The 22,728-nt window shown below is 41.2% G+C and overlaps 9 protein-coding genes and 1 non-coding gene across 11 annotated transcripts; 5 read left to right on the top strand and 5 right to left on the bottom strand.

Moving 5' to 3' along the window:
- The first annotated feature begins 10 nt into the window (after window positions 1–10).
- On the top strand, window positions 11–108 carry LOC121530202. The gene has a single exon (XR_005993869.1). It is a non-coding gene; the product is annotated as a U6atac minor spliceosomal RNA (small nuclear RNA).
- Window positions 109–196: 88 nt separating this feature from the next.
- LOC108106083 lies at window positions 197–2,712 on the bottom strand. 2 transcript variants are annotated; one of them, XM_017212941.2, is made up of 4 exons: window positions 2,236–2,712; window positions 1,639–2,151; window positions 1,420–1,557; window positions 1,210–1,354 (listed from the first exon to the last, which is right to left on the bottom strand). In XM_017212941.2, exons 1-4 carry the CDS (start codon window positions 2,644–2,646, stop codon window positions 1,316–1,318), a joined length of 1,101 nt encoding a protein of 366 aa, XP_017068430.1. In that variant the 5' UTR covers window positions 2,647–2,712; the 3' UTR covers window positions 1,210–1,315. The 2 variants fall into 2 exon arrangements, with proteins under 2 accessions (XP_017068429.1, XP_017068430.1); XM_017212940.1 differs by having other exon boundaries at window positions 197–1,557.
- Window positions 2,713–4,155: 1,443 nt separating this feature from the next.
- LOC108106094 lies at window positions 4,156–4,543 on the bottom strand. The gene is made up of 2 exons (XM_017212952.1): window positions 4,520–4,543; window positions 4,156–4,453 (listed from the first exon to the last, which is right to left on the bottom strand). The coding sequence occupies exons 1-2, from the start codon at window positions 4,527–4,529 to the stop codon at window positions 4,182–4,184; spliced, it is 282 nt and encodes a 93-aa protein (XP_017068441.1). The 5' UTR covers window positions 4,530–4,543; the 3' UTR covers window positions 4,156–4,181.
- Window positions 4,544–6,025: 1,482 nt separating this feature from the next.
- LOC108106089 lies at window positions 6,026–6,503 on the bottom strand. Its single transcript, XM_017212949.2, has 2 exons — window positions 6,425–6,503; window positions 6,026–6,356 (listed from the first exon to the last, which is right to left on the bottom strand). Exons 1-2 carry the CDS (start codon window positions 6,432–6,434, stop codon window positions 6,073–6,075), a joined length of 294 nt encoding a protein of 97 aa, XP_017068438.1. The 5' UTR covers window positions 6,435–6,503; the 3' UTR covers window positions 6,026–6,072.
- Window positions 6,504–7,166: 663 nt separating this feature from the next.
- LOC108106088 lies at window positions 7,167–8,443 on the top strand. The gene has a single exon (XM_017212948.2). The coding sequence runs from the start codon at window positions 7,202–7,204 to the stop codon at window positions 8,243–8,245; it is 1,044 nt and encodes a 347-aa protein (XP_017068437.2). The 5' UTR covers window positions 7,167–7,201; the 3' UTR covers window positions 8,246–8,443.
- A 1,288-nt stretch (window positions 8,444–9,731) lies between these two features.
- Window positions 9,732–10,893, top strand: LOC108106093. Its single transcript, XM_017212951.2, has 2 exons — window positions 9,732–10,041; window positions 10,219–10,893. Exons 1-2 carry the CDS (start codon window positions 9,732–9,734, stop codon window positions 10,725–10,727), a joined length of 819 nt encoding a protein of 272 aa, XP_017068440.2. The 3' UTR covers window positions 10,728–10,893.
- A 476-nt stretch (window positions 10,894–11,369) lies between these two features.
- On the top strand, window positions 11,370–12,332 carry LOC108106200. The gene has a single exon (XM_017213127.2). It carries the CDS (start codon window positions 11,409–11,411, stop codon window positions 12,300–12,302), a length of 894 nt encoding a protein of 297 aa, XP_017068616.1. The 5' UTR covers window positions 11,370–11,408; the 3' UTR covers window positions 12,303–12,332.
- Window positions 12,333–12,338: 6 nt separating this feature from the next.
- LOC108106199 (protein fuzzy) lies at window positions 12,339–13,996 on the bottom strand. The gene is made up of 3 exons (XM_017213126.2): window positions 13,890–13,996; window positions 12,718–13,832; window positions 12,339–12,660 (listed from the first exon to the last, which is right to left on the bottom strand). Exons 1-3 carry the CDS (start codon window positions 13,965–13,967, stop codon window positions 12,603–12,605), a joined length of 1,251 nt encoding a protein of 416 aa, XP_017068615.2. The 5' UTR covers window positions 13,968–13,996; the 3' UTR covers window positions 12,339–12,602.
- A 486-nt stretch (window positions 13,997–14,482) lies between these two features.
- Window positions 14,483–19,756, top strand: LOC108106153 (exportin-1). Its single transcript, XM_017213056.2, has 7 exons — window positions 14,483–14,586; window positions 14,942–16,709; window positions 16,811–17,181; window positions 17,277–17,756; window positions 17,876–18,208; window positions 18,268–18,633; window positions 18,700–19,756. The coding sequence occupies exons 2-7, from the start codon at window positions 15,218–15,220 to the stop codon at window positions 18,847–18,849; spliced, it is 3,192 nt and encodes a 1,063-aa protein (XP_017068545.1). The 5' UTR covers window positions 14,483–14,586; window positions 14,942–15,217; the 3' UTR covers window positions 18,850–19,756.
- A 126-nt stretch (window positions 19,757–19,882) lies between these two features.
- On the bottom strand, window positions 19,883–22,525 carry LOC108106154 (alpha-N-acetylglucosaminidase). Its single transcript, XM_017213057.2, has 2 exons — window positions 22,192–22,525; window positions 19,883–22,069 (listed from the first exon to the last, which is right to left on the bottom strand). The coding sequence occupies exons 1-2, from the start codon at window positions 22,447–22,449 to the stop codon at window positions 19,991–19,993; spliced, it is 2,337 nt and encodes a 778-aa protein (XP_017068546.2). The 5' UTR covers window positions 22,450–22,525; the 3' UTR covers window positions 19,883–19,990.
- Window positions 22,526–22,728: the final 203 nt, after the last annotated feature.

Below are 22,728 nucleotides of genomic sequence, written 5' to 3'. Positions count from 1 at the left end.
TGAAACGGTCGTGTTGTTTGGAAGGAGAGCAAGTTAGCACTCCCCTAGACAAGGATGGAACACACAAACGGTCGGCTAGGCACAAGACAAAGCCGTCCACAAATTTTTTTGTTACATTTACTTTTATTTTATCTACCTGTTTTCCTTTATTTAAACATAATAATAAATTAAAATTATTATTATATTATTTTTTTAATAACAGTAAACTGCTTTTTTATTTAGTTTTAGCTTACACGTATTGTAAATATACAAAAATACGAGTACATTGTCAGAGAATAAAAACATTCATAAATTTTGAGAGCATAGTTGTCAAATAAACGTGTCAATTATCTTAAAAAAAATCATGCTACTGTCCAAGCCAAGCACTATTTCCCCTGCCGTCAGTAACAAACATACGGCCAGAATAAACTGCCTATAATATTTATATATAAGTCAGGTTATTCTGGCATTTTTTTGTGCCAAATAGATGCTGAACGTGGGGTCCCTATTTCGGGCAGTGCTTGGCAGGTATGAAAAGAAGGTACGGCGGAGTCCGGAACTGTTATAGGAGCGCAAGTTGTGCTGCGCCTGCCAACAAAGTCGGGTTTGCTTAAGGACGATTTCGATGACTTTTTCCCGGTACGATTTCTTAAATTTTTCAGACACTTCCATAATGTCTTTGTATAAGTCAAAAGGTAGAGGATTTTGTCGAACTATTCGGGGGTCTACATCAGCCATCAGTGGAATCAATTTCTTTGTCATCTCCGAAAGTTCATTCATTCTAATCTTAATCTTTTCAGACTCCTCATGGTTTTGGGCACCATATCGTTTTCCATATCGTCTCCGAATCCACTCTCTTAGCTCCGGAATTTGGTGGCCTTCGGGTAGACTGGCGAGCACAAGTTTAGAATCCTGTCGTAATAATTTGAACGCATCGCTAAGCATTTGGTCCATGAATTTCACGTCGTCGGGATCGATCCAACTGCGGTTATAAACGAGGCGCTCTTTGGAACCTCTGGGAGTGACCACACATGGCGCTGCCAGTAAACTCTTTTCGAAGATTTTTCCCACACACCGAGAGACAGCTTCATCGATGTGGCTGCTCCGAATTGTCTGCGATAAACCATTTTCTCGGTCTATACCATCAGAAAGGTCTACACCGTTAGAAAGGGTTTTCACTATTGAATTCCGAATAACATCCACGGTGCCCAAAGCGTGCTCACTGTCTTTATCGAATACTTCATCATAGTTAAAAGCATAGGGTTTATATCCTCCGGGTGCGGCAAAATATTTTTCATTGCCCTTAGGATCCTTATCTTTCAAGAACATTTTCTCATTATCCTCCCCACCACAAAGCCTCATTTTGGGACCACTCCTATCGTATAGAACACCCCATTTACCTTCGAGTAGCAACACCTGTGGACTAGTCTCCAAGCTTACGTGAACTAATTCGTTGCAGGCGACACAGCCGGTTTTCCGAAAAGCAGGCACTCCGGGACTCCAACCCTTGTCACCAAACTTAAGAAGGTACTCATCCACATCTCTATTCAGGTGATGGATAATTCGCTCTCTATTAAGCTTCAAGCAGAAAAAAAGTATTTAATATATAAGTGTGTTGTTTTTATGGCTTAAATATGCTTACTCCCAATTCGAACTCACCCGCTTTTCATTCCCTTCTACATCAAGCATCTTCAGGTATCGTCGGCGTTGCTCGTTTAGAAACGATAGTCGTTTCTGGGATCGAGTTCCCTTGTGGTATTCACACAGATCCCTTGGCTCCTGGTCAGGATTACTAAGGGAATCGTCTATTTGGTCAAATAGGTGGCATAGCTCGTGGCTAATAAATGCCTTAACAGTTCGCTGGATCGGATGAAATTGGTAATTGGCGAACCACCGATCATCGTCATCCTTGGCGTCTCCCACCTCGTTGGGAATCTGCACCTGAAAATGCGGGTAATTTGCCAAAAAACGAGTTGAACGGTAACACGATTTTGGACGAGGCTGCTTCTGAAAGTAAGGCTGTGCACTTCTGACAGGTTGTCCCGAAGATCGAGTCCTTGTTTGTGTCACCTTAGAGGAAAAAACTTTGTCTTCCACTTGAAGTGTAGCTGGCATAGCAATGGACGGCTTCTCACTTTCTACCCCAAACACCGATTGACGAGCAGAGTGCTTCTAAGATTTTTTTTTATTATTTTATTTGACTTAAATGGTTCGATTTGGAATCAAAAACTTAGTTTAACTTATTTGGCAACTAACCTTTTGAACTTCCAGTGGAGTATTCGATTCACTGACACGATTTCCGCGCAGGGGAAGTACCTCGTCTAGGGCTCGAATAGTGGCCGGCAGATCAAGATAGGCAATAGCCGAGAGCAAGAGTTGTCCATTAACTGTATATTTTCCGCATGATTTGCCGGAACTGTAGTGTTCCTGGAACAGAAAGTAGAGGAAAGCAAGACTCTGTCCACGACTTAATTGAACAATCCTGAGAAGCTGTTTGTTTCCAACCAAAGGACGTACACCCAGACGCAACAGACAGTCTCGAGTTACATTGATATCGAAGTCTAATGCTTCTCTCAATTCATCTACCGCCTGCATCTGATCGAAAGAAAGACCCCGATTCCAACCTGCAACGGGTAGCTCCAACTCCGCTCCAGAGTTCCGAACCATTTTCTAGGTAACGAAACGATTTAAATTAAGAAAACACAACGGATTTAAGAAACTATCAAAATTTTGTGTAACATAAAAATCATTAATGATAACTGATACGAGTAGAATAAGAAAATTCAGATAAAAAACTCAATGCAGATTAGTCAAAGAAGTTTTCAAAGATTTTGGGCTGGATTAAATCTAACCAGAAGCTCTAACATTTTACTTTATTTTGGATATTTAGTAGATATTCTGCTAGCTAATTAGTCTGCTTTAATCAGCCTGTTTTGCTGGGTTTCCAAGCAAGTTGATATTGCGTTCAATTCAAAGATTAGGTTATAAGGTTAGGTTTAAAGGTAGACCTTAAATGCAATCAAAAATGAATTAAAGATGCTCCTAAGTCTATAAGATACATATACTCGTCCTAAAATGACCTCATATATTCAGGTAAAGATTAAGATGTTCTTCTTTCCCCGAAAATAATATTTAAGCCACATAACATCTAATGTTAATAAGAAGGTAATGTATATAAATATATTTAAGTACACAATAAGAAAAGATTTATGCTTTTATTTTATTTTATTCATATTGGGCATCCATCGAGGATGCAGTTTGGTTTATTGCCAATTAGGGGCTTGGCATATGAAGAAGACTCTAGTATAACAATCAATTAAGGACAATTTTGTTGCGGTTACTTTAGCACAGTGTTCGTGCTTAGCGCCCATATCCCAATGTATTTCATCAAAAAATGGTTTCCTGCCGGTTAGTGTGGAAAAATAGCGACCATCATGAGATAGATCGGTCATATCCACCCAATAGGTACCATGGGGTACATTAAAAAATATTTCTTTAAACTCCGCCCTATTTCGTACATTCAGCAGGTGGCCGCCCATTTCTCGACATCTGAGAGAGGCAGAAAACCAATTGGCTAACTTTTGCCTCTCGACGTAAAAGTGTCTTGAGCCTATCTTCTTGAAAACCGTGGTATCTATCTGTTGGGTAACTTTTGGGTCCGTCCTGTTTCTTTTGTTTTCTATAGGAAACCGTAGTGACTTCAGTTCATTTTCCATCTGGACTTGTAAGGCTTGCAATCGGCATTCGAGGGCTTTCTTCATCTTGTCAATTTTCAACTGAGTTTCATTTCGCCTCTGGGAATTGTATCTGAACCAATTTTCCTGGTGTACATCAAGGTTATCAATTGTGGTTTGGAATGAAGTTTTAGGGTTAGCAAAGGTCAGCTCCCAAGAAGCAAAGAGAAAAAGGCTGTAGGTTGTAAGCTTCCACATAATTAGGCCGTATAACCCGTAAGATCAAATCGTTTTAAGTAACTGAAGTTCCTTTTACAAACATTTCTTAACGAGGTAATCACCCGCAACGAAAAATGTTTTAAAGCATCTAAAATTTTGGTTATAAAGACTTACCGTGACGAATATTCCTATCTACCTTGACGAATTATGGTAGTATTTAAATATTGTTTAACTTTTTACTTTACCAGCCATCATTCAACTTGGAAAATAAAAAATATAGAAATTTTATCAAGCATCAAAGTTTATTTTTCAAGTAGATTCCTCGGGACATGGTGGATACCACTGCCACTCGAGCCAGGGCACACACGCTCCTGTTTTGGGATCGAATCCCGTACCCTGTTCGCATGCAACGAGACCAGCCTTTCCGGAACTATTGCACTCCCAGTAATGGGTGGGATCCCAGAAGTCACGGGATATCTCCCCGGAGCGTCCTGTGCAGTCGGGCTGCCCATCACCATTGGGATCGCAGTTGGAATCGGCGTAGATAGCCACGAAAAGAGACAGGAACAGAATGATCACAGCTAGAAGTAGAATCCTTAATAAGTATATCATCTTTCTAAGGACATGCGGTCACCCGATGAGCTTACCGGCCTTCATTGTGCTAGTTCGGGTGATTAGTACCGAATGACATCCGAACACAACTTTTAACATTATATAGCTACCTGTTATCTATCCCTGAACTATTTCCATGTTCCTTGTCTACGACTATCGGAATGATAAATTCTATTTCGGAACGAACATGAAATCGTTTAAAAATAATCGCACGATCACTGGCGGTATCTGTATCTTGTCAATTGACTCAGATGACGCCATCCAAAAATCATATGAAGCGTGTGCCATTTAGAGAGAGAGTTTTATATTTGGTATCAAAAAAGGTTAAATCAATTCTTTGAAAATATAAATATTATATTTACTTCTCGTAAATAGTCTAATTTCTATTTCGGATATAATCTATCTGTAGGCAGAATCTGAATCATAATCAGAATCTCCCCCTTTTGAAAGCTGTGATCTCGGGGTCTATTAATGGTGGAATGTTTGGATTAGGCACGCAATTATATTGGGGCACCTGCTTATCGCAGTTTTCTTCAATAGTTGGTCATGTCTACCCCTATCGACCCACCACGACCCACCTTTGAAATTAAATAATTATTAAAAAAGATTTGAAGAAATAAAAAAAATGGAGAGCGACTTGAGAAATGTATAATATCGTAGATCATAATATTATAACGAAATATAAAATCAAAAAGTGTGAATGAATTTTAAATTAGCGACCACTTGTATTTGTATTCAAAATAATTATTATTATCATCTTATCCTTGGTCAGAAAGTCTTCTCTTTGTTATATCTAACTAAATATTATCACATTTTAAACAAAATAAATTCAATAAATATTTTTCTTTTTCCCCAAAGTATTAGTCATGCCCACACAAGGCAGATATTAGGAACTTACAAGACATGGCCAAAGACATCAAACCCATTAGAAAATCAAGCACTAATAAAACCTATTGTTTAAAAATAAATGGCTTATGATTAGGTTGAAAAATAATGAAATAGATAAGTTTTATTAAGAACTTATAACCAACCAATTATCAATTATATCATTTTTCGATAATGTTAATATTAAGGCAACGCCCCAAAATTAAATTTTGTGCCGTTTTTATTCTTTTATACCTTCCACACGTAACCCAATTTCATGCTTATTGGGTGATACAGTGTCGAATTAAAAAATACAATAAAATATTGTCTGGTAAATATAAATAATTTGTATATATAATACATAAAACCCAATTATATAAATCGAATTTGATCATTTTTAGGCATTTGTTATGTTAAGTTTTAAGAACGTGCTATATCTTATAGTTATCAAATAAAGCCCGTCCTTAATTTATTTGTATTTAAAGGTTGTGGTCTATAATATTAGTATAGATATCAAGAAAGTGAATTAAAATGAGTTCCAAAGCTTCTTTGTAAAAGAAAAATAATTGATAAGCAATTATTTACAATCGCTAGGCTAAAACTATGATCCGTTCACAGACCTAAATTTAACCAAATAACTTGAAGAACTTATGATAATTATTAAAACACAAGTTTGTTATTTAAATGCCATTCATTTTTATTGTGTTACAAAAATGTTATTAGCTTAGGCGCAAGGTTGAGTCCAAGTCCACTCGTCCCAAGGAACACACTTCTTCAATGCCGAATCGAATCCCGTGGTGGTGTTACCATTCGGCTGACACTGAATGCCATAGGCAGTTGAGCTAGTGGAGTTGCACCACCAGTAGCGGGTGGGATCCCAGAAGTTACGGATTGGGACTTCCACGTTGCTGGAGTTGCTGCAATCGGGTTGATTGTTGCCATCGCGTTCGCACACGTAGTCAGCGGCATAGAGCGCCATGAAGACGGCCAGACAAAGGATAAGTAGAGCTATGGATCGAGAAGGAATGGTCCTTGAGCATTTGGATTCCTTGCCGGAGACTTTGCAGCTGACTTACCGGCTTTCATGGTTGAATTGGCTTGTGAATGCTACCGTGAATGTGCTTTTAGTGAGCGAACTCGCCGGTTTATATACTCCACACCTTCACTGATACTACCTTCCATGAATATCAGTTATCTATCTTGCCAAGAAGCCTGTGCAAAATTCTATTTTGGCAGCGACATGAAATCGTTTGGAAATAATCGCACCATGTATCGCCCACCGTATCTGTATCTCAACGCAATATTCGCGCCCCTAAGTTAAGTTGACGCAATGATTTGATAAGTTGAGGGTTTGGAGAGGACACGGCGTCTCAAAGTTGCGTTTTAAACAGTATAGCAGGATGCTTTTTTTTTGGTCTGACAAAAAAGATTTAGATTTTCTCCAACCAAATGTTTACCTTTAATATTATTAAGTTTGTTCGTGATTTGCGAGCGTTAGAGTGGGGAAGACTTATTTATATACTTTATGTGATCGGGAAAACTTCCTTGTTCCTAATTTATACTTATAATTTGCATCCGTGAGTTAGATTATTGAAGCTTAATTGCGAATTTTCGGTGCTCATAAACATTCTACATTCTACAAATTTAAAATTTGATATAAAAGCCGATGGCCTCAGACGTCAAAGCTCCCAGATTCGATTCGTAATGGGATCAAATATGCCGCTAAGTTCCTACCACGCAGGGTCAAAGCTACAACTTTTTGCAATTACTTTCTTCTGAATACCCTCAGTAGGTAGAGTTACACGTGTCAGAGTTCGTTATGATTAAAAATTTGTTGTGATTAGTCCATAGTGATGAAGTCAAGTGTCCCAAGTACGGCAGGTCAGCCTAACACCATTATGATCCAGCTGGTTTCCCAGCAGCCGGACTCCAGTGGACAGATACAGGCAATGCCCATTGCATGTCAAGCAATTCCGCTGTTTCCCAGGCCTAAAACGAACAATGAACCACCTCGTCGATCGGTTTCACAGAATATGATGGCTCCGTCAAAGGATCCTAACCGAGGGCATTCCAGAAACCCTGTCGAGATCTGTGCTCCACCAAAACCTTGGCATAACCAGTTCAGATGCTCTCGCCATCGTCACTCCCCCGGTGGTATTAACCAACCGCCACCAGTGTACTACGTTCTCCGTCCAGAAGATAGGATTTTGCCCATATACATTCCACCGCCTTGCACTACCAGCAATCGGTTCAGCAATATGCGGGATAAACCGATGGATAGGGAATGCCCTTGTTGTGGCCGTGACAGGTCGTTGATTCCGAAGAAGAAGACTCTGAATGAGCAGGCACCGCAGGGTCCCTTAAAAGAGGACATTCCGAAGGAATCGCCTGCACACCGACATCAAGGCACAAACACCATTGACCTGCCGAATCTTGGGGAGCTTAAGATGATCTGCGAAACTCTGGGACGTGTTATGGTTACAGCGGCTATGGAGGCAGCCCAGAGATCTCAACTGAAAGGATCCTCCAGTTTAAATAATGCTGCAGAACCAAAGGACCTGTCAAATATTTTATTAAAAATACTCGCCCAACTGAGTCCCCAGGAGCACATTAAGTCTAAAACGGCTGAGCATAGTCCATCAGTAGACGAGGCAGGAAGTTCTGACGATCAATCAGGATTTAACAAGCGAAAAGCTAGCTTTTCAAAAACGATCAGATCTTCAACAATTATCTCTTCGGACTTAGCTGTTCGTGAAGAGGTATTTGTTGAAGATACGCTTCCATTTGTATCTGAAAGTCAGTCTCACGTGGAATATCCCAAAACACCTAGACCAACTCCAGAAATTGCACGTGGGTTTGGATTTAGCCCTTCAGCTAAGTCGTCAGACACTCTCTGACTCTGATTCTGTTCTCTTAAACATTAAAGCTCATTGATATAACCCTGTATTCGAATAAGCCGACTTTAGTTAACCAATTAAAATAAATAATAGGTATAATAATAATCTTTATAAACTTCTAAGATCTATATACCCGACGCTTCAACAGCTAGAACTATGGTTGCCTTATTTGTAAAAATATATTGAATGTTTCAAAGTTTAACATTATATTGTTCCAAAATTAAGTTTAATATGCATATTAAAATGTTTTAATAAAATATTTAAGAATAAAAGACACTGTCTTACTTAGCCATATTACACAAAATCTTTGGCTTAGCAATAGTAAATGCAACTTAAGCTTTGTTATGTCGTTGCACAGATTTATTGACGCAGTTTCACTTAAGTTAATTCCACTATTATTCAATTGTATCTATAAGTCCCTATTATTTCTTCAATACTAATGACAACAAGGTCGCAGAGCGACAAACATTCTGATTAGAGTCAGTAATGTTGGGCTTTAGATAAGAGTGGTGCAGCGTCAATGTGTAAGGAAAAGGTATTCCAAGGTGGTAGCACGAATGGCTTAGATTAAGTGACTCGTAGTGATAAGTGGCACAATGTTTCATATTTAATTTCAGTGTTTTGTGGAGATAGCAAAATTCTGCGAAATACCAACGCAATTCCCAATAACTAGATAAGGTGATACGTTTCCATAGACTTCCATTTTTGCAATCGGGCACCGTCTGCCGGAAACACAACACATCAGGCAGTGCCATTTTCGATCGTTTTGCATCTCTCTTTTAAATTGGACATACCATCTAATGAATTGGTCATGTTTTTCGAGTAATGTTGCTGCCGTTTTGTCGGTTGCAGCCAACGGGAACGGTGATAATTTCTTAACGATTCTTAGCTGCGTTGCGATCTTTCATCATTTTAAATAAGTGCCGTGGGGGGTTTGAGTAATTTCTCTCCGACTTCCCACTACCAACTTAGAAGCTCTACCCAAGTGCACCTAAAACAAAAATCTTTAAAAAATATAAATATTATATAAAAGTCTGTAATTATTCTCTTATTTATATTGTTCATTATTGTTCTACTAATATGTAACAATTATTTATTACTTTAAAAAAAATATATTTAAAGGTTCTCAACTTTAATATCATTATAAAACTAACAAATCCATCTTAAAAAAAATAAAATAAATAAATTCTGCAATATATTAATTTTATTGACTTCTTAAGTGGCCATAAAGTTCAATTTCTTTTGCAGTGTATGTTGAGTTTAAGTTTAGTTTAGCATTACCAAATCCCAAATAGGTGCTTGCTAAGACGAAACTTGCTAAGGAAAGTGAAATTCCCCACAAGACTGGCGCAACTGAATGGACGCAGCGATGCGGACACTTTTAGCTCCAAATTGCACAGCACAATTTGTCGCCAGTCGTAGTCGCCTGAAATTCCTCAGACTTTATTATAAAGTCGATGACATGGCGCCGGCGAGCTTAGTCATCATGTTCGCCTGCAATCGTGAGCTTGGGATCGCTTTTGGACTTATCTTCTGGGCGACTCTCGCTTTAGCCCAAAATTCTAGCAATGAAAGGGCCAGCGATCGAACAATAAATCAACTGGACCTGGCTGGTTCGGCTACAGCTAAAAGTTTTGAGCCGCCGCCTGAGTTTTATCGCGGTCCTGGCTCAGGAGCTGGCTTAGGATCTAATCCCATAAGTCAGCCCTCTCTAGGAAGTGTGGGTGAAAGTCTTAGTGAAACCTACAATAAGTGGCGAGCTGGAGCTGCTAATCTTCAGGATCGTATCAGTGTGGGTAAGTTACTAATGGAATATTTTTTAAATTATCTAGAAAATGGTTTAAAAAAAAGTAAAGTAAATCAATATCATATTTTAACTTTAACTTTAACTGTTTTGACTTTCGAAACAATTGATTATTATCAAAAATAAAACTTATTTAAATTATTTTGATTATTATTTAATATTACACCAGGTCACCATGCCGCTGCGGGAGGAGTATCTTCGCATACACCAACAGTGGGCAGCTTTGAAAGTAATTCACATCCGTATCCCTACGAATACTCCCACAGCAGTGGAGGAGGAGCAGGAGCTAGTCTAGGAAGTGGTGCCTATTTTGGTAGTTCCAGTGTCGAGGCGGGTATTCCATTCGACGTTTATGGTTCGCGTCCGGGTCACAGTATTGGCCATGGTCACTACTCCCCGCCAGAGTATGCGTATCCGTATCCCTTGGATCCCCACGAGATAGCCGCGCACAAGGGTCCCGGTCACGGGGACGTTTCATCCAAAGCTCTACTGGCGAAGAGTTTTCTAATACCACTAGCAAGTGCTGCAGTTCTGGGAATAGCTGCCGCCTTGGTCAGCAATCCCCTGCTCCTCCAATTGGGCACAGTTTCTGGATTGGGAACCATTGTAGGCAAACGCAAGCGACGTGCAACAGGTCAAAATATGCTAACGAGGAAAGCCCATAAGTACACTTTATAAATATGCCATTCATAACGAAATAATGGAAAATAAACGTTTGTTCTCAATGAATCTGTATCGATAAGAAGAAATCCTCGATAAGATTTTATTTATACTATATTATAGTATAAATATGCTTATCATTTAATATTTCCGAGAAGACACTACTGAAAAACGTAATACTTACTGAAATATAACACTTATCAGCTCGCCGTTTTTAGGTTCTTCCCCTTATAGCAAAGACTTGTTGCGGATTTATTTCGTTAATCCATTGATCCCAATGTATTTATCTTTAAACAGGAGACAATGTTTAACCTTTATATGATTATGATTTTATATTTAATTTTTTATTTAAGATCATGTTTATTTCTCGCTGTCAGAGTCAAAAATAATACTTTTGCAGGCCCAAAAAATTAAAATGGTTTTTTTTAGTAAAGTTTTTTTGTATACTTTACTTTTACTGCAAAGTATAACCAAAATATATTATATTTTGTATTTTTTTTTCGTATACTTTACTTTTACTGCAAAGTATAACCAAAATATATAATTTTTTGTTTCAAAAGTAAGTTAAGGCGCTAATTATTATCAATTGGCTTATCGATTAATCGATGTTATGTGACTGATAAATATTTTGGCGCCGTTAGTGGGGTCACACTTTTTCAATATAAATAACCAAAAATATGTAGTCCTTTCTAAACTAGTATGAGCCTTAAACGCAAGTTCAGTTCTCCTTTTGAGGACGACAATCAGCAAGAGAATAATCGGGATGCTAAAGCCCTAAGAATCAAGCATCCTCTTGTATTAAAAGACCTTTCCTCACCAAGAGCCAGTGAAAGTCGGCTTTTGGTTGAGTCCGCGTCCACAAATCGCAGAAATACTCCATCCAGGTTTGATTCTTCATGGCAAACACTCAATAAGTCGGAAATAAGCAGAAGCCAACCGGATTCTTCGGGAAACACGAGTTTCTTGACATGTTCACAGCTCCTGAACACTAGTTGGCCAAGCACGAAGCGACAAGCCAAAGCCTTGTCCCTTGTAGTTCAAAAATCCCCAAGGACTGCTCCACTGGACCATAGTAAGGAACCCAGAGCAAACCATTTCTTTCAAACATCTTGGAATATGTTAGTAAGCCAAACCCTGCTGAACGATTCTAACTGCACAGATTTGTCCGAGAATAGCTGCATTGAATCCTCTCAAGTTACACAACTTGTGCCGGATCAATGTTCCAAGCAGTACCTGCCAACCAGACAGAAAAAGCATAAACTTAATCCAAATCGTCGCTTTGTAAAAGGAGGCTATGTCGACGATTTCCGGCGTTTCCTGAAGAATATGGACATGGATAAGCGACATATGAGTAAGAGCACAGTCACCTACACAGTTAAAGTCTTGGGTATTTTTAAGGAATTTGGTGTTTCAATGGCTCTAGTATCACCTGAAACGGGAAGAAATTTTAATATTCTTTTTGAAAAGGACCAGTCCGAATTGCTCAAAGTTGGTTCTCGGGTAAAATTTTTTTTGGATCCAAACAAAAAGCCTTTCCAGCTAAAAAACAAAGAACTGGTGTATTGTCGTCCGACCAATATAATTGTTTTATAGTGATACCCACTTGCCTAAAACACAAAATACAGCGTATAAAATATAAATAGATTTATAAGGACGGATTTGAATAGGCCATTAATGCCACTCTAGTATAATTTTAAGGAAATACATAAGCTTATGTACCATATTTTAAGTTCAATTCGAGAGTAGTTGCCGTTTAGGCTTAATTTGATTACATTTGTACTTAACATTAATTAAATACACTTTCCCTCTACGCAAAAAAGTAAAAACTACTTGGTTACGTATAAAAAAAGCAGAAAAATATCAGTCTTTCAGAATTCGGAAAGGGAAAACCATTCACCAGCACACAGACTTTTCCTGGAGTAGGTTACCATGAATGCGTTGCGCTAGAAATCTGTAAATATAGATAGTTAATAGTGGTGATATTCCGGTAAGACTGTTCTCTTCATACCTCATTGCGTGCGATGGCACTGCAGCCACAAACAGCAAAAACATTACATTTCCTAACTCATCCGTAAGAGCGTAGCACTTATGGTAATCAGAGCAGCTATATTGGTCTAGCAACATTGTTTTATTGCTCGACGAATCTGCTTCAAACTGATGGACGGCATCCATAGTTTGATCGAAAAACTTTTTAAGTATATCGAGGCGTTGCAGATCGCCTACAATAATGCGCTTAACACTTGAGGACTGGTTTAGATTCCCGGTAAAAAGACTTTTCCGCGTGTGCCGGTTTATTAAAATGATAGCCAACACATTACCATCAATTTCCAGGTGCTCCGGCAGACTGCGCGGCACGCAGCGTTCGGCTGCTGCCAGAAGGTTGCCCTCGTTTCTATAGGTACTCATGGCAGCAGCATGTAGCTCCCGGAAGGATGCATTCTCAGCTCCACACAAGACACACAAAGCACTATTTGAGCCTACGGGAATGCTGACGAATCTATAGGCTATATGGGGACTCTTTACAGGGAGATATACGGGCACATCGTGCTGCAGAGTGTTTGATGAATTTAACAGAAATAACAGGAGTTCCCGGTCGCGAGTGTCCAGATCCCACCAGCCCTCAGTAGCCACAGCGATGCGATGTCCCACTACAAGGCAGCAAAAAAGCGAACCACAGTGGCCGCTAAACTCATTAAGACATTGCAGCAACTGTGCGTTTTCTGCAGCCAAGAGACAATCCGTGTAGCCTAGAAGCTGTGTACCTGCGCAGGCAGCCTCCAATATTGCGTCTACAATGGGTACGTACTTCTTGGCGTCCTTCTTCAGCCGCTCCAGCAACGTGGCATGAGCCATTTCCGTCGCACGAGTGATGAACATGCCAATAGCTCCAAAAACCAGATCTGCCAGTGTCTGGAGCAGCTGCTCTGATCCCACTCCGCAGCCGCATACGATCAGTGTAATGGCGTTGCTGTCCCGCCAAATGTACGTCCATTCTTCTGAATCCGCGAGAGCCTGATTCTGGCTGGGTTGCTGCTTGCTTGTTGTGGTCGCCTCCAGTTGGATGCCCAACGATTTAAAGAACATGTGAAAGCCATTTAATGAGGCGACCGTGGAAAAGGGCAGCTGCAGAGGGTAAAGTATGTAACCTGGCCAGAAATAAGTACTATCCATTGCTCTTACATTTTCGCAGTCCCCCTTCTTTCGCGTAAACACAGGCAATCCGCCATTTGTTGTCAAACATAACAAGTAAATAGACATTGCAAGTTCTTCTTCTTTACCAAACCTGCAACGTATGATGATAACATAAACTAAATCGATTTAAAGATCGAAAAACATCGATTTACTCCATATACCACTTGTCGATCGTTGAAACAAACCGACCTATTAAAAATACTGAAGCATTCAATTATAGTTAAAATAGTTTGTTTTTGCATTTAAAAGTTGTTATTGAAGTATATAAAGGGTATAAAACATTTTCCTGATCTGAATTAAATCATTATTCTTTAGAGTGAAAGAACCAGTTTCAATAATTATGAAATCATGTTCCAAAGAACTTTATTAATGATGTCAGTCTTCATCATAGCTGAACAGAGGATAGAGGGATAATTAATAAACCGGCAAGCCTTTTATTGAGACCTGAAATAAAGTTATGTCTATAAATTAAAGATCTTAATTCTTCGACCTTATTTAATTTTTTTTGTTAATCTATCGATAATATAAACCAACATCAATGCACCTCTGCTCAGCAGGGCTGCAGACGTATGTTTTCACCAATCCAACGAGACCGCAATACGTCCACACTGTTCACACAAATTGCATTTCGCATTGTCCGTCGTCGTCGTTTTCACACGCTGCTCTTTTCTGGAATCGGAAAAAGGTAAGCTGAATAGGTGAATAGGATATTTATGTTTGCTAAATACCCACCGCTTCATCGCTAGCGCGTGAGAAAAGCTCCAAAAATTATAAAATGCCGCCGCAGTAGCTCGTCGCATTTGCGGCGGCGATGCGTTCGCCTGTGCCTGTGTGCGTGCTTGAGTTTGAGTGTGTATGGTGTTTCGAGCGCTTGTATGTGTGCGTGTGCGAAAAAGTGTAAGCGCGCGCAGGCAGTAAGTGTGCGCTTGTAGTTGTAAGTGTGTTCCAAAAAATGAAATAAGAAAATAAAAAAGAAATATGGTTGCCTGCCGTCAGGCTGAAAAGTACGCAATATATGTAACCAACGCTCTTTTCCGCAGCTCCAGGTCCAGTCCCGGCACTAGATCCAGATCCCGATCCAGATCAAGAGTCGCCGCTCCTCACCGTCATCACTGTGCGAAGAAGAAGAAACACAAGAAGCCGCCGCACACACCTCCGTCACAGCAACAAAATAAAATACAAAAAGCAACAAATCCGGAAAGAAAACGTGAGATCCCAGCTCATCCGGCGGAGGAGGAAGCCAAGAAGCTATCAAAATTAACGCGGACACAGCTGCCGAGCGACGCAGACGCGAACGCCGCTTCTACTATAAAGCGATGGCGACAATGTTGACATCGGATGAAGCGAGCAAGCTGCTCGACTTCTCCCAGAAGTTGGACATCAATCTGCTGGACAAGATCGTCGAGGTGGTGTACACAGCGCAGGGGGAGCAGTTGCGCCTTGCCCAGAGCATATTGACCACGTTGAAGGAGCATCCGGAGGCGTGGACGCGAGTGGACAGCATTTTGGAGTACTCACAGAACCAGCGGACCAAGTTCTATGCTCTGCAGATCCTCGAAGAGGTGATCAAGACACGCTGGAAGGTACTGCCGCGCAATCAATGCGAGGGCATCAAGAAGTACGTGGTCAGTCTGATCATTAAGACCTCGTCGGATCCCAATATCATGGAGCAGAACAAGGTTTATCTAAATAAGCTGAATATGATTCTGGTGCACATCCTAAAGCGCGAATGGCCGCGCAACTGGGAGACCTTCATCAGTGACATTGTTGGTGCATCCAAGACAAACGAGAGCCTGTGCATGAACAACATGGTTATATTGAAGAACCTTAGCGAAGAGGTATTCGATTTCTCGCAGGGCCAGATCACGCAGACCAAGGCCAAGCACTTGAAGGATACTATGTGCTCGGAGTTCTCGCAGATTTTTACGCTCTGCTCCTTTGTTCTAGAGAACTCGATGAATGCCGCCCTGATCCACGTCACACTTGAGACTCTGCTGCGGTTCCTCAACTGGATCCCACTTGGCTATATTTTCGAAACGCAGCAGATAGAGACGCTGATATTCAAGTTCCTCAGCGTGCCTATGTTCCGAAATGTGACCCTGAAGTGCCTGTCCGAAATCGCCGGTCTGACGGCGACAAACTATGACGAGAATTTCGCGACGCTCTTCAAGGACACGATGGTGCAACTGGACCAGATCGTCGGCCAGAACATGAACATGAACCACGTGTTCAAGCACGGCTCTGACACGGAGCAGGAGCTGGTCCTCAATTTGGCAATGTTCCTGTGCACCTTCCTCAAGGAGCACGGCAAATTGGTGGAGGATACCAAATATGTGGAGTATCTAAACCAGGCGCTCATGTATCTGGTAATGATCAGCGAGGTGGAAGATGTAGAGGTATTTAAAATCTGCCTGGAGTACTGGAACAGTTTAGTGGAAGACCTCTACAACTCGGAGTTCTTCCACCCCAACCTGGAGTCAACAAAGAGACAGCAGGTGTATCCCCGACGACGCTTTTACGCCCCCATCTTGTCCAAAGTGCGATTCATTATGATCTCGCGCATGGCTAAGCCTGAGGAGGTGCTGGTGGTGGAGAACGAGAACGGGGAGGTGGTGCGGGAATTTATGAAGGACACCAACTCGATTAACCTTTACAAGAACATGCGCGAAACGCTTGTATTTCTTACCCATTTAGACTCTGTGGACACGGACCGCATCATGACACTAAAACTGCTAAATCAGGTGAACGGATCGGAATTCTCTTGGAAGAACCTGAACACGCTATGCTGGGCCATTGGTTCTATATCCGGTAAGCTATTATCTGGGGTTTTTTTAAAATGATGATTTCACGTTTTATTTCATATTTGATAAAATTGGTTTTTAAATCTCATTTTTATTCTCCATCTTTAGGTGCTTTCTGTGAGGAGGACGAGAAGCGGTTCCTGGTCACGGTCATCAAGGATCTGCTAGGCCTGTGCGAACAGAAAAAGGGCAAAGACAACAAGGCCATTATTGCCTCCAATATCATGTACGTGGTAGGACAGTATCCGCGTTTCCTGCGCGCCCACTGGAAATTCCTCAAGACAGTAGTAAACAAACTCTTCGAATTTATGCACGAAACGCACGATGGAGTCCAGGACATGGCATGCGATACTTTTATCAAGATTGCTATTAAGTGCCGCCGCTACTTCGTCACCATTCAGCCGAATGAGGTCTGCACATTTATTGACGAGATTCTCACCACAATGAGCAGCATTATTTGTGATCTGCAGCCTCAACAGGTAAGCTCATATTAATGTACTTTCATATTATTTGTAAATCGCTGGAAAAAATCCCATTGAAATTGAATAAATATTAACTTTCATATAATTCTTAGGTGCACACATTCTATGAAGCTGTCGGATACATGATCTCCGCTCAGGTGGATCAGGTGCAGCAGGACGTGCTCATTGAACGGTACATGCAACTGCCTAACCAGGTGTGGGATGATATTATATCCCGCGCATCAAAAAACGTTGACTTCCTGAAAAACATGACCGCTGTGAAGCAGCTAGGCAGTATCCTTAAGACCAACGTGGCTGCCTGTAAAGCCTTGGGACACGCGTATGTCATTCAACTGGGTCGCATATATCTGGACATGTTGAATGTGTATAAGATAACATCAGAAAATATCATCCAGGCGATCGAAGTAAACGGCGTCAATGTAAACAATCAGCCCCTGATCAAGACCATGCATGTGGTAAAGAAGGAGACGCTCAACTTAATATCCGAGTGGGTGTCTCGTTCCAACGACAATCAGTTGGTAATGGACAACTTCATACCGCCTTTGCTGGATGCTATATTGTTAGATTATCAGGTATGTTCCTTAATGTAACTATTATTAATCCTGGGAAAACCTATCAATCTCTGCAATTTGAATTACATACAAACTTACATGTTTTATAGGAAATTTATAACCAAATTTTTTTTTTGTAGCGCTGCAAAGTTCCATCTGCACGCGAGCCAAAGGTTTTAAGTGCGATGGCAACCATTGTGCATAAATTGCGCCAGCATATCACGAATGAAGTACCAAAAATATTTGACGCAGTTTTCGAGTGCACGCTGGACATGATCAACAAAAACTTTGAGGACTTCCCCCAGCACAGGCTCAGCTTCTATGAGCTGCTGCAGGCGGTTAATGCGCATTGCTTCAAGGCGTTCCTCAATATACCGCCGGCTCAGTTCAAACTGGTCTTTGACTCGGTGGTGTGGGCATTTAAGCACACCATGCGGAATGTGGCCGACATGGGATTAAATATCCTCTTCAAGGTAAATACCATATATTCAATCCCTTCAACTTTTGGTATTAATGGGTCTTTTATTTACAGATGCTTCAAAACTTAGACCAGCATCCGGGCGCGGCGCAAAGCTTCTACCAGACCTATTTTACAGATATTCTGATGCAAATATTCTCGGTGGTCACCGACACGTCCCACACGGCTGGGCTGCCCAATCATGCCATCATTCTGGCGTACATGTTCTCACTGGTGGAGAACAGAAAGATTACGGTGGACCTGGGACCTATTCCAGATAATATGATATTCATACAGGAGTATGTCGCGTCCCTGCTGAAATCGGCATTCAATCATCTGTCCGATAATCAGATCAAAGTCTTTGTCACTGGCCTTTTCAATTTAGACGAAAATGTGCAAGCATTTAAGGAGCATTTGAGAGATTTCCTCATACAGATTCGCGTGAGTATCTGGCGCTGAATGTAAACAATGCAATCCATAACAATGTTTTTTAATCAACAATTAAAGGAGGCCACCGGCGAGGACGATTCCGATCTGTATTTGGAGGAGCGTGAAGCGGCCCTGGCCGAGGAGCAGTCTAACAAACATCAAATGCAGCGTAATATCCCAGGCATGTTGAATCCGCACGAGTTGCCCGAGGATATGCAGGACGAATAGATGTCGATGTCGATGTCCCTGAGCTAGAATGTTTTAGTTGATGCTTGAGAATGATAAGAGGATTATGATGTATGAGTGTTTCTCGAGCGAGAAAGTATAAATGTTTGTTTGATTGAATGCATATAAGTACGTTATATATATAAATACACCCACACACGACCCCACATACACACACACATGCATACACATACACCTATACAGAGATAGTTGCGTTAAATGGTGAATGAGTAAATGGTTATTCGTGCGCAATTACATACATTAATATGATTAACATATTTTTGCGCATTGTCCTCGACATACCAGCATAAATAAGAAGCCCAGCCAACTCCCTATTCCCGCCCCTTATCCACATTTATATAGTTGTAAAACTTCATACTAAAGGCAACCGATACGAAAAATGCAAACTTTATTGTACTAATATAAAATAATGTGTTTGGAATTTTTTAAATGAGTAATTGTAGAAATATCGAGTATGAATGAATATTTGAGTTAACAAAAAACACACACCTCTCAGAGAACTCCCTTCACACACAAACACATAAATGAGCAAAGGAAACAACAATAAGATGAGTAAAAACCTAAAATAAAAATTAATTTGTAGTGACATAAACAGATCAGAAGCAGCAGGAGTAATAAAATGATATGCATACGTTTTGCATAAATTTAGCATTAACACGACGATGAAGACGATGAACACAATAAGGAGATGATCAAGAAAAACACAGCATCATAACCAGAATAGAGTTCATGCAATGTGTGAAAAATAGAACTAAAACGCAAATACCCAAAACACAAATACATCAAGGAAAAAAACAAAAATAACCATAGTAATGCGTATTAATGATGATGTTTAAATTTTTACATAATTAGTTTGTACATTAATTTAAATAAAAATCAATTAAAACTACATTGATGTATGATGCAAAGATATATTCAAGTTTTAATTATCTACGATTACCCTCTGTATCGGGGGCCCACATAATATCACTAATATCCTATAATCTGAATAGGTGTCATTAAGGAACCAAAGACATATTGTCAAAAAAAGATACTTTATTTGGATTATTTAAAGTCGATTTAACATTTTAAAGAAGAAATTTAAAGTGGCAGTCATACAATTGCTTAGAATAAAAATATAGAATTATTTGGGACCCAATTTTCGTGGCACAGACAATCGATTGTTGTGTAGAAAATGAGTGTCCTTAGAATACTCCTTCCATGTCTCGAAAATGGTTTGTGAAATGAGCCAGGTATTGCCAACTGGTTCCACAGGATAAATTTCGCGTCTGTTGCTAAAAGGCAGTTCAATTCGCTGCGAGACTTTTTGCTTAAAAGCGGTTCCATTAAAAGGTCGCTGGGAGTGCAGAGCCACAGTTACATCTTCCAGAAAGAGACTCCATCGAGGTGCGTAGTAATCGCTCATCAGGCCCGACCATTGCTTGCAGGCGTAGTCTAGGATCTGACCATCGGGACCCCATGCAGTGATTTGATTTCTGGCATTGAATTCAAAGTTGCTTTGATCCTCAGCACTGGGTGCCGCACGCTTGGCCTGTTCCAGCCAGTTGCCTAGCAGGAAGTTTCTACTGCTTGCCAGGATTAGTTCCATATCATCAAACAATTTAAGCAGCTTTGAGCTAAGATATTCGAATCGCGGCACCTGCCGCTTTCTATAAGCCGATCTTACATTAACATACAACTGATCCGCTGTGATCTGCAGGTACTGTCTGGTTATGTCCACCAAATCGTGCTCATACATCTCGTATCTGTCATCCTCCAGTGGAATAATATCCCTAGAGGAGAGCAACAAGTGCCAGGCATCCAGTATATCGCTTGCATTATACCAAGTAAAGGGTTCCTGATTGAAGGACGGCCTCCGCGTAACCACATACTGCCCTCGCATTTTCTGCAGACCATGGAAGGAATATACACTATTCTTTAACAGCAGCCAAGCCTGCTCCAATCGCTCATCACTTACACCATAACGTGTAGATGGGAAAAGTGTGAACCAACTATCCAAATCCAAGGGCGAATCACTCCAGCCGCGTTCCAAAGTCAATGAATACATCACATAGTTCTGGCCAATGCCCTCAGGAGTGATCCCCGTACCCACTAAACTGCTGTTTGGCCATCGACGCGCTGCCTCTATTCCGGAATTTATAAGCTTAGCTGAGCCGAACATCCCAAGTGTCCCACCGAAATTGTGCAGCATGCACCAGACGAAAGGCTGTCCAAAGTAGGATTGAGTCACTTCGTACTGCGGAAACTGTTCGCTCTGGAGATCTAGCACCAGTATCCGGCCGCGTGGTACAGCCGTAAGGAAAGCCTCAGCCATGTCCGTAGTCCAGAAAGGATTTTTAACAAACATCCATCCCTGAAGCAGCCAAATAGCCTGGGTGTCAATAACCCGCATGGATTCATATATCGCCGCCGCCGTGGATCGCATGTACTCCGGCTTGGCCACCGGTGGCTCCAGTTCATTGAAGGGATCGCAAAAGAAAATATGATTCGAACCATACGTGGATACGACGCGACTCAAGAAAATCTCGGCTATCTGATTGAAAAGTGGCTCCGTGGGTTCCACAAAGAGTCCGCAGCAATAACGGTCGGGGAACTGGTTCCATCGCTGCACCTCCATGAACGTAGAATTCGGATAAAGGTGTCTCATTGCCCTCGGCACATGACCAGCAAAAGCTGGCAAGGCCACAGTCATGCCCAAATTTCGCTGTGCTAAAAGGATCTCCAGCTGCAGCAGAAGCTGCAATCGTCGCCACTCCGGTGTCAATGGTCCAGCCCATCCTCGAATGTTGCCCATGCGCTGCCAGGCTTGAAAAGCGGGTCCAGCCAAATGGTCATTGATATCCTTTTGACTAAGGCCCATCTCCGTGTACACGTCCACCCAGATAGCTTCCTGGACTGGGGCAATAGTAAGGCTGATTCCCATCAAGGCCATCCAATCCAGGTGACGACGCCACTGGTCAAAGCTCCACCATGCGAAGCTGTAGCTCCAAGTGCACACGTTTTGATGATAGATAATCGGGCTTGCTGAAGTGGATTCGATGGTAACATTGGGCAACTGTAGATTGGTGGGTAACTCGATCCGCATCTTGAACCAGTCCACGTCCTTGTTTAGCACATACTTCAGGTAGTGATGGAAAGCCTTGCACACGGAGATACCATCCCATCCCATTAGCAGTATCCGCCCATCGTCCAGCATGCTAATCTGCGAAAGGAAACAGATTTTCTTATTAATTTCGTATGTATTGATTAATATTACTACTTTTAAAAAGTTATAAATCTTTAAATTAAAAGTACTTAATTAGCGATTTTAGAATTTGTACTTACTTTAAAGCTGCGAAGCGCTATTCCCTTATTGACCTCAACCTGAAACAAGTGAGATGATCGTCCCCCGATTACTCTACTGATGACTGCCATGGCAGCGTTCTCCTGAACCTTTTGGGGAATACTAGGTGCCAAGTGGGCAGCCATCCGTATTCCCATTTCTCTACCTGGGAGCCCATTCAAGTCCAAATCCGACCCGCGACCACTATCTAGACAAAGAACCGCTAGCAAGGTTAAGGCCAGATTACAATGCAGCTGCATTTTTTATGTCCGTTTCTCCCATGTGTCAATGTCAACGGGGCCCAAGTGACTGACTGACTGACAGCTCCTCCTCTCGCAATTGAAGCTCTCTCAAAGAATGCGGGATCTGAAGAGCACTAAGTGATTGCGATGAGTGCACAATGGATGAGGAGAGCAGCTGGATTCGATCACTTTCTTATCGCCAGATTAAACAATGACGACACTAAAGATCTCCGAGGGACGGATTTAAGACCTTTCTTTGAAAGTGATATCACTGTGGAAAATATCAACAAGATCAGT

This window comes from Drosophila eugracilis, unplaced genomic scaffold, assembly GCF_018153835.1.
Source record: "Drosophila eugracilis isolate 14026-0451.02 unplaced genomic scaffold, ASM1815383v1 contig_386, whole genome shotgun sequence".
NCBI classification, from domain to species: Eukaryota; Metazoa; Arthropoda; class Insecta; order Diptera; family Drosophilidae; genus Drosophila; species Drosophila eugracilis.
The sequence above is the reverse complement of the archived record's forward strand: the minus strand, read 5'-3'. Positions and strand labels throughout refer to the sequence as shown.